This window comes from Lissotriton vulgaris, chromosome 9, assembly GCF_964263255.1.
Source record: "Lissotriton vulgaris chromosome 9, aLisVul1.2, whole genome shotgun sequence".
NCBI lineage: Eukaryota > Metazoa > Chordata > Amphibia > Caudata > Salamandridae > Lissotriton > Lissotriton vulgaris.
In genome coordinates, this window is record NC_141697.1 from 1,113,254,867 (window position 1) to 1,113,270,800 (window position 15,934).

General features: G+C 49.6%; 1 protein-coding gene across 1 annotated transcript in view; it reads left to right on the forward strand.

Annotated features, from left to right (window-relative positions):
• DNAH12 (dynein axonemal heavy chain 12) overlaps window positions 1–15,934 on the forward strand; it is a 1,291,066-nt gene that overhangs the window by 490,729 nt on the left and 784,403 nt on the right. Inside the window, exons 26-30 of the mRNA XM_086939114.1 lie at window positions 226–378; window positions 2,311–2,550; window positions 3,810–4,055; window positions 7,406–7,525; window positions 8,195–8,304. Of these exons, the coding sequence (XP_086795240.1) occupies window positions 226–378; window positions 2,311–2,550; window positions 3,810–4,055; window positions 7,406–7,525; window positions 8,195–8,304 (869 nt within the window). The remainder of the gene's footprint in view (window positions 1–225; window positions 379–2,310; window positions 2,551–3,809; window positions 4,056–7,405; window positions 7,526–8,194; window positions 8,305–15,934) is intronic.

Consider the following 15,934-nt stretch of genomic DNA (forward strand, 5'->3'; position numbering starts at 1 on the left):
CAAAGTGCATTTAGCATGTATAATAAGGAGTGCTTGTCTGATTGATGGATGGAGGTAATTCATTCCACATTCTTGGGGTATTTCTGGATAAGGATTGAAAGGTGGTAGATAGTTTATGAATCCGTGAATTTAAAAAAATGACGGACTTACTTCTGATCACCATGAACCTTCTGACGTGTAGAGGTTAATTGATGGGTTTTCATTTCATATTGTTTCCTTTTGCAGATTGGAGCCTTTTACTTGAATCTTGGAGGTGCACCAGAGGGTCCCGCTGGTACAGGCAAAACGGAGACCACAAAAGACTTGGCCAAAGCGCTTGCTGTGCAGTGTGTTGTCTTTAACTGCTCTGATGGATTGGATTACATAGCAATGGGGAAGGTAGCGTAAAGTAATGTCTCAAATGGCTGCTAATTTAAGACTTAATGTGGGAACAATTTATGCTGAAAAAACAAATAGGTATTGAGTGAATGTGATTATGACTATTATGTTTATAACTTTTGGTTTCCCATTTTATTGTCTTAGCTATTGAGTCAGTTATGAAATATAATCATATATTGTCACATTGATTATTTTTACAGTTTTACCATTTATGTGTTAGTATATGTACACCTTTTTATCTCATGTTATATTACTTAGTATATGTACACTTCATCTCCTTTTCAGACTTTATGGGAATGATAATGATGTTTTATCACACAGAACAACTGCAGCATGTAATGGGACTGTAATGTTTTCATCTTTAAATTTCTGTTACAAATGATTTCACTTCTGTGTGTCGATATTCCTCTAACTATTGCAAATCATTTCCACTTGCTATTCAGCAGAATGCATCAATATATATTCCTGTTTTGCCCTTTCTTCATTGTGGCTTTAATACAGTGCAGCCTATCCTGAGTGTGTCTTACCCAACAACCTCGCCCCTCATGCAGTCTGTCCTCCTCAATTACAGAGTTTCCCTAATTCAGCCTCTTTCCCATACAATCTCCTCTTCCCTGTGTGACTTCACTCCATTGAGTATCATCCCAAGTGAGATCGCTTCACTGAGTTAGGCCTCTCCTTGGTGCAAATTGTTCTCCTCAGTGCTGTCTCACCTGTACAGCGTCATTTGTGGCTTCTACTTGGTGTTGCCCCTTCCAATTGTGTGTCGTAATATCATTGCTCCTCTTTATTGTAATCAACCTCACGTGTATCCTCTCTGTAAGGACGTCTAATCTGAGGGAAGGGGATTTCTCCTTAGGGGTTCATACTGTTTGGGCTCTCCGTGGGGCAGCCTTAGTTCATTGTGGCATTTTTTCTGCTCACGATTTTCCCTGCAAAGCCTCCTCCCTGCATGTCCTCATCTCGTCCTCCCTATTGCCAGTAAAACCTCTTCCCAATTTGCCTTTACTATAGGATATCTTTCCCTCAATGTGGTCTGGCCTCCAGTACCAACTCTCCCCAGTTTGATGCCTCATCACCCCATTGTGGACTCTGCTTAAAGCAGTCCCTTTCTATTGGCCTTCCCCACTCAGTCCTTTTCACTTTGCATCCAATATCTCAGGGCGACCTTTACCAGCATGATTGTTCTCCCCTGTGTGGTTCTTTATCCATGTAGCCTCTTCTCCTCACTGTTTCCTTTCACCTCTCCAGCTTCATGTACATGCTGGCTCTTTCCAGGGTGATATCTCCTCAGTGGGACCTTTCTCTATTGTGAACTCGCTCTAGGGGGTTTCTCCTCAGTAGGTTCACTCTAGAGGTGTGTATTCCCTCAATATACTCTTTTCTCTGTACAGCCTCTGCTAAATGTGGTTACCTCCATGCATGGCTTCTTCCATTATTAGCTTCAACTCTGTGTGCCCTCTTCCCTGTAATGTTATGTTATGCTATGTTATGTTATTCGGATTTACATAGCACAATTTAGCACCTGAAGAGTAGTTGAAGAGCCGAATCTTCAGCCTCTTGCGGAATTCAAGAAGCGAGGAGGAGGCCCTGATGTTTTGAGGCAGGTCATTCTATGCCTTAGGTGCGATGTAGGAGAAGGCCGCCTGTTCTGCTTTTGCGGATACAGGTTGTGTGCGAGGGAGAATGAGGTTGAGCATAGGAGTCTGGTGGGTTGGTGGAAGTGAAGACGGCAGTTGAGGTATGCTGGTCCTGAGGCTGTAGTGTGATAATGTGTCTAACTCAGTGAAGAGATCCAGCAGTACGAGGGTCGCGATGATGAGTGCTGCCGCTGTGTTATGGCTGCTTTGAAAGCCAGATTGAGTGTGGTTGAAAGATTTTGAAGTTCCAGGTTTATGTAAGGGTTGCTCCAAGTAATTTTGTTTTATGTAGTTTTTCAAAGGATTGGCTTCCTCTGGAGCTTGGGCCTGTTTTGATGAGTTTAATCGTATTGAATTGGAGGTGTTGTCTGTGGTAGCTCAGCAGATCCTCTGCATTCAGCGGGCCATCCAGATGCACTTGGAAGTGTTCATCTTTGAAGGGACTGAACTGAAGCTGAATCCTAACTGCTTTGTAGCCATCACAATGAACCCCGGTTATGCAGGACGCTCTGAATTACCAGATAACCTCAAGGTAGGGTATGTTTATTGTCATATCAGCTGGATTACCAGTTATTAGTACAAATGCTTTTCTAATGTATGTATGTAATAAATAGTTTGCACAAACCTAGCTCCAAAGCAAAGAGCGCTGATAGCCCATAGAGACGATTCTGTGAATGGATTTCTTTTTTTCTTTTTTGGGGGGTTCACATGATTATTCAAAAAATGAGAATGCCGTGCATCACAAGCATGGTTCTATTAAGTAGTAAGAATAATGCCTTTGTTTATCTCTTCCTAAAGCGATTGTCCTATTTCCACAGACAAGAACTCGGTAAATAACCAAGTTTTTCAACCAACCATAAGGCTCAGATGCTAACTGTGTTGATATTATCCACCTTAGTATGTATGGACGGCATGTTTTATGTGTAAGGAATGAGAATCTATTCCATCCATGAAGAAACATTTCTGCAAATAAAACAGTTTGGGTCAAATGAGTCGTGACGAAAGCCGAAAGACCTATGTGGCTGTATATGACAGGTTGAAACATGTTGACCCAGGGATCATTAACTTTTCCCGAGACATCCAGTTATGGGAAAATGGTGTAAAATAAGTACATCTGGGGTTTGTGTGACATCTGTTCTCAGCAGGACCTCCCAGCCTACACGAATGTTTTGATTCTCAAACCAGCCATGCCTAGAACTAGGACTTTGATTGTAGCAACTGATCCTAACCAGGTGATAGCCACTGTTAGATAGCATTTTAATTTCCTCCCCGACTAGTTCGCTGTTCAAAATGGAAACCAGAAGCAAGATTATGTTCAGTGAAGAGGAAATTATCTGAGGGGCAGTGTGTGCTCTAGTAGTTAAAATGCTGAGCCCTGATATTGTTTTAGAACGTGATTAATAACTGATTACTCGATTATAAATGTAATACCCAAATCAATAAGAATCAATAAGAACTCAAAAAAGGTCTATATTACAAATTACTGATTATTTACTTTATTGCTTTTTTGATATAAAAAATAAATATTAAAAGTGGTCTACTCACTTTTTTAGTGCAAACATGTTTATTATTTGCTTATATTATTTGTTTATTATATATTTTTTTACTGTTTTGCAAGCCTACTTTATGCAGTATGTTACTATGGTTACTATAGTCCAACAACAATGTAATGAAGATCAAATTTCAGAGGATAGAGCACAAACTCCATTTCGATTATCATTTTTGTCTTAGATCTTCTTTTTTTTAAAAAAACGTATTAAACCTGCCTGTTCCTTGAAAATTGTGTTGCAGGTTCTGTTCCGCACGGTGGCCATGATGGTTCCTAATTATGCTTTGATAGCGGAGATATCTTTGTACTCCTATGGATTTTTTCGTGCCAAACCCTTGTCAGTGAAGATAGTAATGACCTACAGGCTTTGCTCAGAACAACTGTCATCTCAGTTCCACTATGACTACGGTATGCGTGCAGTGAAAGCTGTGTTAATAGCTGCTGGGAACCTGAAGCTGAAATTTCCAGATGAGAATGAAGATATACTTGTGAGTATTTTTCAAATTCTACGGATTATTATGAACTGGTATAAGAGAAAGGAAATTCTATTACTAAAATCACTGTACCTATAAAAAGAAGTTGTATAGCTTTCACTTACTGTCAAAGAGACTATATGGAAAAAAGTATTGGTTTCGCTCTTTGTTTCAAGGAAACTGGAACTTTCAAATCCTCTTTTTAAATAATTTTCTAGAGTGCCTGGAGCCTTAGGCCAGGGTGAAATTGTGAAATTGTGTTTTGGGAAATTGCATAAACATCATACAAGAATGCATGAATTGTTTCAAAATTCACTTTTTGGTATCTTGCATCAAAATTGAACATGAGGGCATTGCTGACCTTCAAAGGTCACATGATATATGGACAAAGGGACCAGTTTGAGGAAAAAACTCCTAATTTACACTGGAAATAGAATTCAACATCAGGCAGTATTTGCCAATGTGCATAGCGCACATGTAATATTCACTGATATATAAATTATGCACTCAGAGTTTCATGCTGTTTGTCAACAAGACTGATGCCGGGATGACTTGCTGTAAACTTGTGAACAAATCAAAAACAAGGAGATTAATTTGTTTGCTTTGTTTGCCCTAAGTTGGCATGTTATGCCCAGATGTGGGTCCCTTGCTCGCTTTGACTCTGAAGTCGAGTTAGCCTGGCTTGTTTCCGGTCCAGGGAAGACCTGACTTGGAAATTCGGGCTAGACTGTTCCCATAAGGCACAGGGTCAAGACTGATTTGCATATGGCTGGGTCCAAACTGGGGTGGCGAAGTGAGCTAAAGAATGATGATGGATTCAACCCAGATCTGTGACTGGGGATGAGTGTCTGAAAAGTTTCAGCACTCCGTCCATCATCTCCTTGTGTTTGCTTTGATAGATATTTTGTGCATTGAGCTAAGATCTTACTTCGTGCACAAGAACTTATCTTCATGATCACTGATGCGCTGTTCCGCTGCTGAGAGCTTATCTGTAATTTGTTTAATGTCTGATCTCATTCCCGCCACATCTTGTTGAATAATGTCCATGCTGTTCATCGTTGTCTGGGCTATCTGGAGTACATCAGTTAGCTTTTTAAGGGTGGTGTCCATCATTTGTTTTAGTTGTGTTCTACCTTTAATAGGAGACTCAGGCAGTGAGGGTTCAGGTTTTGTACTTTTTGTGCCCGGGTTTGGAGTCTTTTTCTTCCATTTTGCAGCTGCGGGCCAAAGATGTCGAGATGCAGGTAGTGGTTAAGAATAAAAGTCTATAAGTGTGGATCAAGATTACAGATAGAGTTTCAGTCAGTCGTGCCACAGAAGTGAACCTCCAATTGCCTCTAGGTAATTGTTTTAAAAAATTAGGCAAGGGTAAATCCCAAAACATCAACCTGGAATTAGCAATTAGCTAAGGAGCACTGAGCAGGAGGAACTTGAGAAGACCCAGATCAGAGGCGCAGCTGTAAGTACTGTTATGAGAAGTTATATCATCCTAACAAGTAGTAGCAGTTCTTCAGCCTCTGGTCTACAAACGCGTGGCAAGGTTCTGTGTGTTATTAGCGGTGTATCAGAGGCCTGTAGCGTGATGAGTTCTGAGTTTGAAATGGGCTCCGTAACAATGGCCAGTGAAGGCACGGTATTTCAGAGATGGCGCTGGAATAAAATAACACCCATCTAAAAGTCAGGCCCCGGTATTGGCTTAGGTAGAGGCCTGAATGTAAATTGATACTTGTATAGCGCACTACTCACCCGCAAGGGTCTCAAGGCGCTTGTACGAATACCGCTGTGGAACCCATCCTGGCTTTCCCTGTGAGGCGTCCACTCCTGGGCACCCCCAAGGTGGAGGCCAGGCATCCTTATCGTTGTGGGGGCCGTTGTGGAGATTAAGCAAGCTATTGCCCAGAGTTGCAGAGTGGGACTCCATGATTAGAATAGGCACAGAGGCGAGAATTATCAGGTCCGTGGAATTTTGACCCCAAGACCTGCCGAGGCGGGGAATTGAACCCTGGTCCCGGACTAGACCTCTGCATCAGGGTCTGCCGCTCTAATCATTGAGCCACACTTCTCCACTAGATGGTAGAGGCCTGAGAAGAATTCACTTCTCTAGCCCATTTGTATGAGGAGGCTGGCTGGGCTGCATCACGGATTTTCACACGGGGGAATAAAAGGAAATTCGTCACAGTCTAAGTTAAGTGAGCCTGCAGGCCTTGCCGAGGCAAACTTGGGGCCATAAATCTCACACATCTTATTGTCCCGCCTCGTCAGTTCAGGGAATATGTGGAAAGGGTGGAAACATACGTCGAAACCAAGCTGCAACATAATTACACGATGCGCTGCCACCGGATCGTGACTCACGGCCTTGCTGTGCACTCGGTCATGGAGTGCGGGTAGCAAGTGCGCTGCATTCTAGTGGTGGAATTGTAGCTGGAATACCTCTCACTTCACTCCCCCGCGGCTCCGGTGCATGCCACTCTGTGGGCCATGGTTCTTTCCCCGTTAGGAGTGGAGAAAAGCAGAGAACGCTGGTGCTGAGGAGACCGAGTTGTGCAATAATTACACTCCACGCTGATACTTGAAGCGTAAAAGGCCATTTTATTAGGACAAGGTTGTTAACAAACTACATTACCCAAAACATCAAATAACTATAACATTTCCCATCAGCAACCCCTTCATTCACTCCATCCATCCTCAACCCTCACACCTGTTTCTCTCATCCCATTTCACTCTGCGACATTCTCCATCTCTCCATTCTCGTCTTCACTTATCTTTCAACTACCTCTCCTAGATCTCCTGCCATCGCTCTCTTGCATCCTGCACCCCCATCCTTCACCTGTTCCCCCCCAGGGGTGGATGTGCCCATCCGTGACTCCCCACCCCTCCAAAGTACTGCCAACCCTAAAACCTACAACCTGACCTTAACTGGCATGCTCGACCGACCCATACCTTTGCCTCCAAATTTGCAGGGTGGGTGGGTGGACTGAATATTTCTAACCATCCCCGGTGGTGCCAGGTGCAGGAAGAGGAAGAGCCCTCCTCCCCTGCACCCTTATATCCCACCCTAATCCCTCCCATTGACCCCCCCCCCCCCCAAGCTTGCCCTACTGCCTGTGCGAAGCACCCCGGGGGAAGACTAGTCTGCGACCCTACTTCCCCAGGAGGCCGGCAATCTCAGTCAAACGTTGTTTCCCTTCGTATCAGGTCACCCCCCGCCACAAGGAGATTTTTTAAATCACCTTCAGAAGGTTGTGAGGTAGCTTTGGGAACTAATTTTCAAGTCAACAGCATTGCACAATATGTTTTTTTAACTGCATTTAATTACTGCTAATTACTTATTTATTAATAGTTTAATTTCTCGTCCCTGCTTTCAGCTTCTTCGATCAATTAAAGATGTGAATGAACCCAAGTTTTTGTCACATGACATACCCCTCTTTAATGGCATCACTAGTGATTTGTTCCCAGGCAGCATCCTGCCTGAAGCGGACTACAAGGTGAGTTATTTCGTTTATTTTGGTCTTAGTGCTATTGATTAGGCATTATCATTGATTAACACATTTGGAACATATTTTGACATTATTAGGCGATTGTAATGAATATATGCTGCACAAGTTCACCGCAATTAGTGTATTACCATCCTTGGCGTGTGGGACTGCAGGCAGCTTTGATAATGGTTACTCCACAGTGTGTTCACAGCGTGTTCCGGCATGGTATTTAAGAGAGAAGGGTCACAATGGGTTTGCTTTAGTTTAGAAACACATGATCTAACTTTCACTTTATTGCTTTTCTTAGGTTCTAAGTCACTCAACTATGCCCAGGCGCCGCACAAAATACCCAACTGTTATAGCAAAATAAGACAATCGCTTTCGCACCCACATAGGCACACAATATCTCTCTTTCTGCTCCTCTCTCTCTGTGTCTGTGGCCCTCCAGTCCTCTCTCTCCCCCATCGTTCTCGTATCTCTCCTCTCTTTCTCGCTCCCTGTCTCTTCCCTATTTTCGTCTCTAGCTCTCTGACGCGTTCTCTCTTTCTGTTACTCGCTCCCCCTCCCTCCCTTGCTCTCTCTCTTCCTCTCTGTGACATAAACACCCTAAGAATGTGACTTTTATATTTTTAGTGAAGAAAGCAGTCCTCTGACAGTTTCTTTGCTTTTCCGTTTCAGGTTTTCTTGGAAGACGCTCATATATGCTGCAGCAAACATAATGTGCAGCCTGTCAAGGTTTTTCTTAACAAAATCATACAAACCTATGAAATGATGATTGTCAGGCATGGGTAAGATTACTATAATAACTTCTACTTATATTATCATGTTTATTCCACTGGTATTTTGGCAGTATAATTTTCTGATTCATAATAGTGCGTCCTGTACAGTGGGCAAGAGTACGTAGCCATGTACCATATCAAGTTGAAGGCACAAATAATCAATTAAAATCTAGAATGGAGGGTGTGAGTCTGTGACTGGTTCACAAACATGTCACATTTCAATGTAGTCTGAACAAAGATGTATTGTTATTTACAGGACTAAGGCTAAGTCATATTAATCGGCCAAGCGTTGAGGTATGCTCGGCCCTGGTCTTTCTTGTCAACTGCCACCTACAGAGGAATATTGCTAATTTTCACGCATGATTTTTACCCACAGGGAATTACAACATGGTTGTTACAACAACCACGTTGTACCCATGCATACCATTACCCCTCAAGTTAACAACTACTTGCGGAGGGAGGCGCTGGATGTTGGAATAGTATAATTTACTATTCCAACTCCAGTCTGTGCGGACAGTAGGGAAGGTGTTGGATTTTAAATCCAACACCTTCTGCCCCCTCCGCAAGTCATTGTTCCGTCTTGCAGAGTAAGGGTATGCGCGAACTGCGTAGTGCACTGTGCAAAATGCTGTTCGCACTGATTGTACTGTGCCGGATGCTTGTCCGCACTGTACAAGCAGTGCAAACCGCATCTTGCACAGTGCAAGTGGTCGTCTTCTGTTTCTCGAGTAGATTTCTCCTCAAGTGGCAGCTTTATCAACACGGACTGGTAGTTTCTCATCGCGAGCGGTCATGATCATATGAGATCACTGGCAATGAGAAACCTGACCTCCCCGCTTTAAAATCTCGTCAGGAGGTTTATTTTCCACGTTCGCGATCGGCAACTTGATGTTGCTGATCGTGAATGAGGAAAAAGTCTTTCCAGGATGTCATTTTGCCCGCTCACGGTCGCAAAAAATGACCGCTACGCATGTTTGAATTGTGCTACATGCTATTCGCGTAGTGCGAAGTAGCGCAAACTTCACAAACTACGCAAGCGAAGCTAAGTACTTCGCCCAGGGTTAATCATGAGTCACCTCTTGTTGATTCTCGATTGGTTGTGATTTCACAAATCAATCAATCAATCAATCAGAGCATTTGTATAGTGCGCTACTCACCCGGAGGGTCTCAAGGCGCTTGTGGGGGGCGGGGGGGCCTGCTACTGCTCGAACAGCCAGGTCTTGAGTTGCTTCCTGAAGGCGAGGTGGTCTTGGGTCAGGCGGAGGTGGGTGGGGAGGGAGTTCCACGTCTTGGCGGCCAGGTAGGAGAAGGATCTTCCTCCCGTTGTGGCTCTTCGGGTGCGGGGGACGGCGGCGAGGGCGTGGCTGGTCAATCGAAGTTGGCGGGTGGGAGTGTAGAAGTTGAGGCGGTCTTTGAGGTATCTTGGTCCTTGGTTGTGGAGAGCTTTGTGTGCGTGGGTGAGGAGCCGGAACATGATTCTTTTGTTGACTGGGAGCCAGTGCAGGTTTCTTAGGTGTGCGGAGATGTGGCTGCGTCGGGGGATTCCAGGATGAGTCGTGCTGAGGCGTTCTGAATCCGCTGAAGTCTTTTCTGGAGTTTGGCAGTGGTTCCGGCGTAGAGGGAGTTGCCGTAGTCCAGTCGGCTGGTGACGAGGGCCTGGGTGACCGTCTTCCTGGTTTTGGTGGGGATCCACCAGAAGATCTTCCGTAGCATGCGTAGGATGTTGAAGCATGACGAGGAGACGGCGTTGACTTGTCTGGTCATGGAGAGGGAGGAGTCCAGGATGAAGCCCAGGTTGCGTGCGTGGTCCGTTGGTTTGGGTGCGCTGCCCAGGGCAGGGGGCCACCAGGAGTTGTCCCAGGCGGATGGCGACGATCCCAGGATGAGGACTTCCGTCTTATCCGAATTCAGTTTCAGGCGGCTGTTCCTCATCCACTCGTCTACGTCTTGCATCCCTTCGTGCAGGTTGGTTCTGGCGGTGGCAGGGTCGTTGGTGAGGGAGAGGATCAGCTGGGTGTCGTCGGCGTAGGAGATGATGTTGAGGTTGTGTTGGCGTGCGATTGCCGCAAGGGGGCTCATGTAGATGTTGAACAGCGTGGGGCTGAGTGAGGATCCTTGTGGTACGCCGCAGATGACTTCGGTGGCTTCTGATCTGAACGGGGGGAGGCGGACTCTCTGTGTCCTTCCGGTGAGGAAGGAGACGATCCATTCCAGTGCCTTCTCTTGGATTCCGACGTTGCTCAGGCGTTGCAATAGGGTGCGGTGGCCGACAGTGTCGAACGCCGCGGAGAGGTCCAGTAGGATGAGGGCCGCTGTTTCGCCATTGTCGAGCAGGGCTTGGATGTCGTCAGTGGCTGCGATGAGGGCGGTCTCTGTACTGTGGTTCGCCCGGAAGCCGGACTGCGAGGGGTCGAGGGATCCATTTGTCTCGAGGAAGGCGGCCAGCTGTCTGTTGACGGTCTTCTCGATGACTTTGGCAGGAAACGGGAGCAGCAAGATGGGGCGGTAGTTCTTGAGGTCGGTGGGGTCGGCTGATGGTTTCTTTAGGAGGGCGCTGAGTTCGGCATGCTTCCAGCTCTCCGGGAAGGTTGCGGCGTCGAAGGAGGCGTTGATGATGTCTCGGAGATGGGGTGAGATGACGGTGTCGGCCTTGTTGAAGACGTGATGAGGGCAGGGGTCGATGGGGGATCCGGAGTGGATGGAGTTCATCGTGCGTATGGTCTCTTCGGTGTTGATCGGGGTCCAGGCGCGGAGGGTGGTGGTGGGGGGCGCTGGTGCGGTCGTAGGGTGCGTCGGCTGTGCGCTGAAGTTGTTGTGTATGTCTGCGATCTTGTTGTGGAAGTACGAGGCGAGTGAGTTGCAGAGGTCTTGCGATGGGGTGATGTCGTTGTTCCCGGCGCTGGGGTTGGAGAGCTCTTTGACGATGTTGAAGAGTTCCTTGCTGTTGTGGGCGTTGTTGTCCAGTCGTTCCTTGAATGCTGTTTTCTTGGTGTTGTGGATCAGGTGGTGGTGTTTTCGAGTGGCGAGCTTGAGGGTGGTCATGTTGTCTGGTGTCGGGTCTCTGCGCCAGGCTTTCTCGAGGGCTCGGCAGTACTTCTTGGAGCTCTTGAGTTCGTCGGTGAACCAGGAAGCTTTCCTGCTGCCGGGTCTGCTGGGAGGGGTCCTCAGTGGGGCGAGGTCATCTGCGCAGTTCTTGATCCACCTCGAGAGGTTGATGGCGGCATGGTTGGGGTTCCCTGAGGTGGCGGGAGGGTTCTGGCTCAGGGATGCTGCGAGCTGGTCGGCTGTGATCTTGTTCCAGCTTCTGCGTGGAGCCTGTTGCTGGTGGTGGTGGATCGTGTTCCTTTTGAAGCTGAAGTGGACGCAGCTGTCGTCCGTCCAGTGGAGTCCGGTGGCGTGTTGAAGGAGATGTCCTTTCAGGAGGAGAAGACGGGGTCAAGCGTGTGGCCGGCGTAGTGGGTGGGGGTGGTCACCAGATGCTTGAGTCCGAGGTTGGCGAGGTTGTCCAGCAGGGTGGTGGTGTTGCGGTCATTGTTGTTCTCCAGGTGGAAGTTGAGGTCCCCGAGGAGGATGTAGTCGACGGAGGGGAGGGCGTGCGGGCTGATGAAGTCGGCGATGTCTTCGCTGAATTGTGTGCGCGGTCCCGGCGGTCTGTAGATGAGGGTGCCTCTGAGGGTGGTCTTGGGGTTGGTGTGGATCTGGAAGTGCAGGTGTTCGGCGGCTGTGAGGGTGTCGTCGGTGTTGGTCGTGATGCGGATGGTGTTCTTATGGGCGATGACGATGCCACCTCCCGTCTGGTTGACACGGTCCCTCCGGGTGATCTTGTAGCCGTCCGGGATGGCGATGGCGATGTCGGGCGCTGAGGAGGCGTTCATCCAGGTTTACGTGAGGAAGGCGACGTCTGGAGCAGTCGAGAAGGTTCCAGAGCTCCACGGCGTGTCTGTGGACGGAGCGGATGTTGAGCAGGATGCACTTGAGGTGGTTGCTGCTGGGGGTCGGCTTGGCAGGTGCAGTGCGGGTTCGGATGCCGGAGAACTTGCAGGTGAAGGGTCCGTGGGTGCGTCTCGGGGTGGCTGGGTAGCAGGCAGGATTCCGGCCTGCGTTGAGTGCGTAGAGGGTGGCGTTGTCGTAGGTCCGTCGAGTAGTCTTGCATCGGCGGGGGCCAGGGGTCCTGGCACTGGGCGCGGTCCAGGCGCGGACGGGCGCGAACGGGCGCAGACGGGCTTGCCTTTGGCATGCCTTCGGTGCACAATCGGCGCACCCGCTGTGCGTCAACGCTGCGCGTGCGTGGGGGCGTCATAAGAAGGGAGCCGGGAGGGAGGGTCCGGTGGGTGGCGGGAGCGTGGGAGCCTATCGGTTGGCGGGGGGCGGGGCCGCAGGCAGGCAGCGGCGGGAAAATCGAGTACGGGCTGGCGGATGGCTCTGCGGCGGCTGGGGCGCTTGCAGAAAGAAGCAGTCGGCGTAGGCGTAGTCAGCAGGCAGAAAACAGGTAGCAGGAGGCACGAGGAGCGTGGGGGCGACCAGGCCGATGAAGGTCAAAGGACCTTTGAGGAAAATATCATGTGTCCATTTCCGCTTGATGCAGACTCAGAACAGAAGCATCTGAGACTGACTACCTGTTGTTTATAGTTTTCACCAGCCAGTGATAGGAAAGAGTGGGATCCGATTTGATCTTGGATCCAGCAGTTATTTTTGGCCCACTTCAGAGGTGGCTTGAGTGAAATGTGCTGCTGGTATCGTATCCTAGTGTAGTTTGCCAATACTGGGGACATTCAGCAGTGCCCTCACTTTAGTATGCTTTGGTCTAGAACAGAAACTTAGCGGGTTAGGCCGCTCCACATGCCGCACAGCTCCCCCTGTTTGTGCCTGCCTCTGTGTCAGCTGCTGCCGCTTCGTGAGTTCGCCGCTCCCCCCCTTGCTTGCAACTCTCTGCTCGCGCTGTTCACCCTTGCGTTGACCTGGTAACTGCATTGTGCCGCTTTATTTGATTTTATTTGACTGTCACTGTTAGATTGTTTTCCTTTCTGTTCAGACTGTATTGTGCCGTTTTTCACTTGTTGTCCCTTGTCAATAGTATTGTGGTTGCCCCTTCCCCCGTTGCCTCCTGCCTTCTGTAATCCCTGTATCTTCCCTCCGCTGCCTCCCGTGGCTCTGCCCCCTTGCTCCCCCATTGGCCGCCCCACTCCCGCCTCCCAGCTGCTCCTCCCTCCCACATCCCCTTATATGGCGGCCGCTGCGCGATAGAGGGAGCGACCCTTGACCCTGCTTGCAGGTTAGGCCGCTCCCCACGCCGCACAGCTCCGCCTGTGTGTGCCTGCCTCTGTGTCAGCTGCTGCAGCTTCGTGAGTTCGCCGCTCCCCCCTCCCTTGCGTGCAACTCTCTGCTCGCACTGTTCACCCTTGTGTTGACCTGGTAACTGCATTGTGCAGCTTTATTTGAATTTATTTCACTGTCACTGTTAGATTGCTTTCCTTTCTGTTCAGACTGTATTGTGCCGTTTTCACTTGTTGCCCGATGTCAATCGTATTGTGGTTGCCCCTTCCCCCATTGCCTCTTGCCTTCTGTAATCCCCGTATCTTCCCACCACTGCCTCTCTGTGGCCCCGCCCCTCGCTCTCCCATAGGCCGCCCGCTCCCACCTCCCAGCTGCTTCTCCCTCCCACATCCCATGATATGGCGGCAGTGCCGCTGGCGCGCCGAAGGCTCTCCTAAGGCAAGCCCATCTGCACCCATCCGCGCCTGGACCGCGTTCAGCGCCAGAACCCCCGGTCTCCCCAAATGCCACAATACCCGCCTCGCTACGACTCCAGCACCCTCCACGCACTCAACGCCAGACAATCACGCACCTGCTGCCTGGCCGCTCCGAAGCGCACCCAAGGACCCTTCTCCTGCTGAAACTGCAGCTTCACCAGCATCCGGCCTACCAACCCACCTACCTAAGAACCCAACTTCCTCAGATGCATCCTGCTTAACACCCGCTCTACCCGCAAATACGCTGTCGAACTCTGGGACCTACTCGACACCAACGCCCAAGACGTCGCCTTCCTGACGGAGACCTAGCTGAAACCCTCCTCGGCACCCGAGATCGCCATAGCCATCCCGGAATGCTACAAGATCACCCGGAAGGACCGCACCAATGGAGTAGGAGGAGGAATTGCCATCGTCCACAGGAACACTCTCAAAATCTCGACAGACACCGACGACACCCTCGGCACCCCCGAACACCTGCACTTCCAGATCCACACCGACCCAAACACCACCCTCAGAGGAACCCTCGTCTACAGACCCCCGGACCCTGACCACAGTTCAGTGACTCTATCGCCAACTTCATCAGCACACATGCCCTCACCTCCACAGACTACATCCTCCTCGGGGACCTGAACTTCCACCTCGAGAACAACAACAACCCCAACTCTTCCACCCTGATCGCCAAACTAGCTAAACTCTGACTCAGACAACTCGTCACAACACCCACCCACTCTGCCGGCCACACGCTGGATGCCATCTTCTCAGCAAGCTCCCACGTCTTCTTCAACTGCACCACGAACTCCACTGGACCGACCCCCGCTGCATCCACTTCACCTTCCGGAAACCTACCACACACCACCGCACCCAGCAGATGCCTCGCCGCCGCTGGAGCAAAGTCACCGAGGACTAGCTGACCTCCGCCCTCATCCAGAGCCCACCCGCAGACCCGACTGATCCTGACGCCGCTGCCCGTAGCCTCAGACAGTGGATCAATGACTGCGCCAACACCCTCGCACCACTCAAGAAGCTCTCCAACACCCACACCAGCAAGAGAGCCAGCTGGTTCACCAAAGTTCTCCAGGCCTCCAAGCGAACCTGCCGAAAACAAAAAAAAATGGAGCCCTGAACAAACACCGGAAAGCTACACAGCCCACAAGAAAGCCACCCGCAGACACCACCACCTCATCAGATCCGCCAAAAGGACCTCCTTCAAAGACCGCCTAGACAACAATGCACATAACAGCAAAGAGCTCCAACATCGTGAAGGAACTGTCCAAACCCCCAGCTCCAACACCAATGACATCCCACCTTCACAAGGCCTGTGCGACTCGCTGCCACCTTCTTCCATCGCAAGACCAGACATCCACGACAGCTTTGACACCGTCACCACCCCAACAACTGCTGAGACCCCCGCTCCCACGACCACCACCCGCACCAACCACCTGCTCGCCTGGACCAACATCAACGAGAACGACACCATCAAGATCATGAACACCATCCACTCCCGATCCCCGGAAGACCCCTGCCCACACCGCATCTTCAACAAAGCCAGCAACCCCATCGCACCCCATCTCCGGAAAACCATCAACATCTCCTTCGAGACAGCGACCATCCCGGAGAGCTGGAGGCACACAAAGATCAACGCCTTACTCAAGAAACCCAAGGCGGACCCCGAGGACCTCAAGAACTTCCGGACAATCTCCCCGCTCCCATTCCCAGCGAAGGTCATCGAAAAGGCAGTCAACAAACAACTGACCAACTTCCTCGAGGAGAACAGCCTCCTGGACCCATCCCAGTCCGGGTTCCGCAGCAACCACAGCACCGAAACTGCCCTCATCGCCGCCACGGATGACATCAGGACCCTGCTAGACAACGGAGAAACCGCTGCCCTC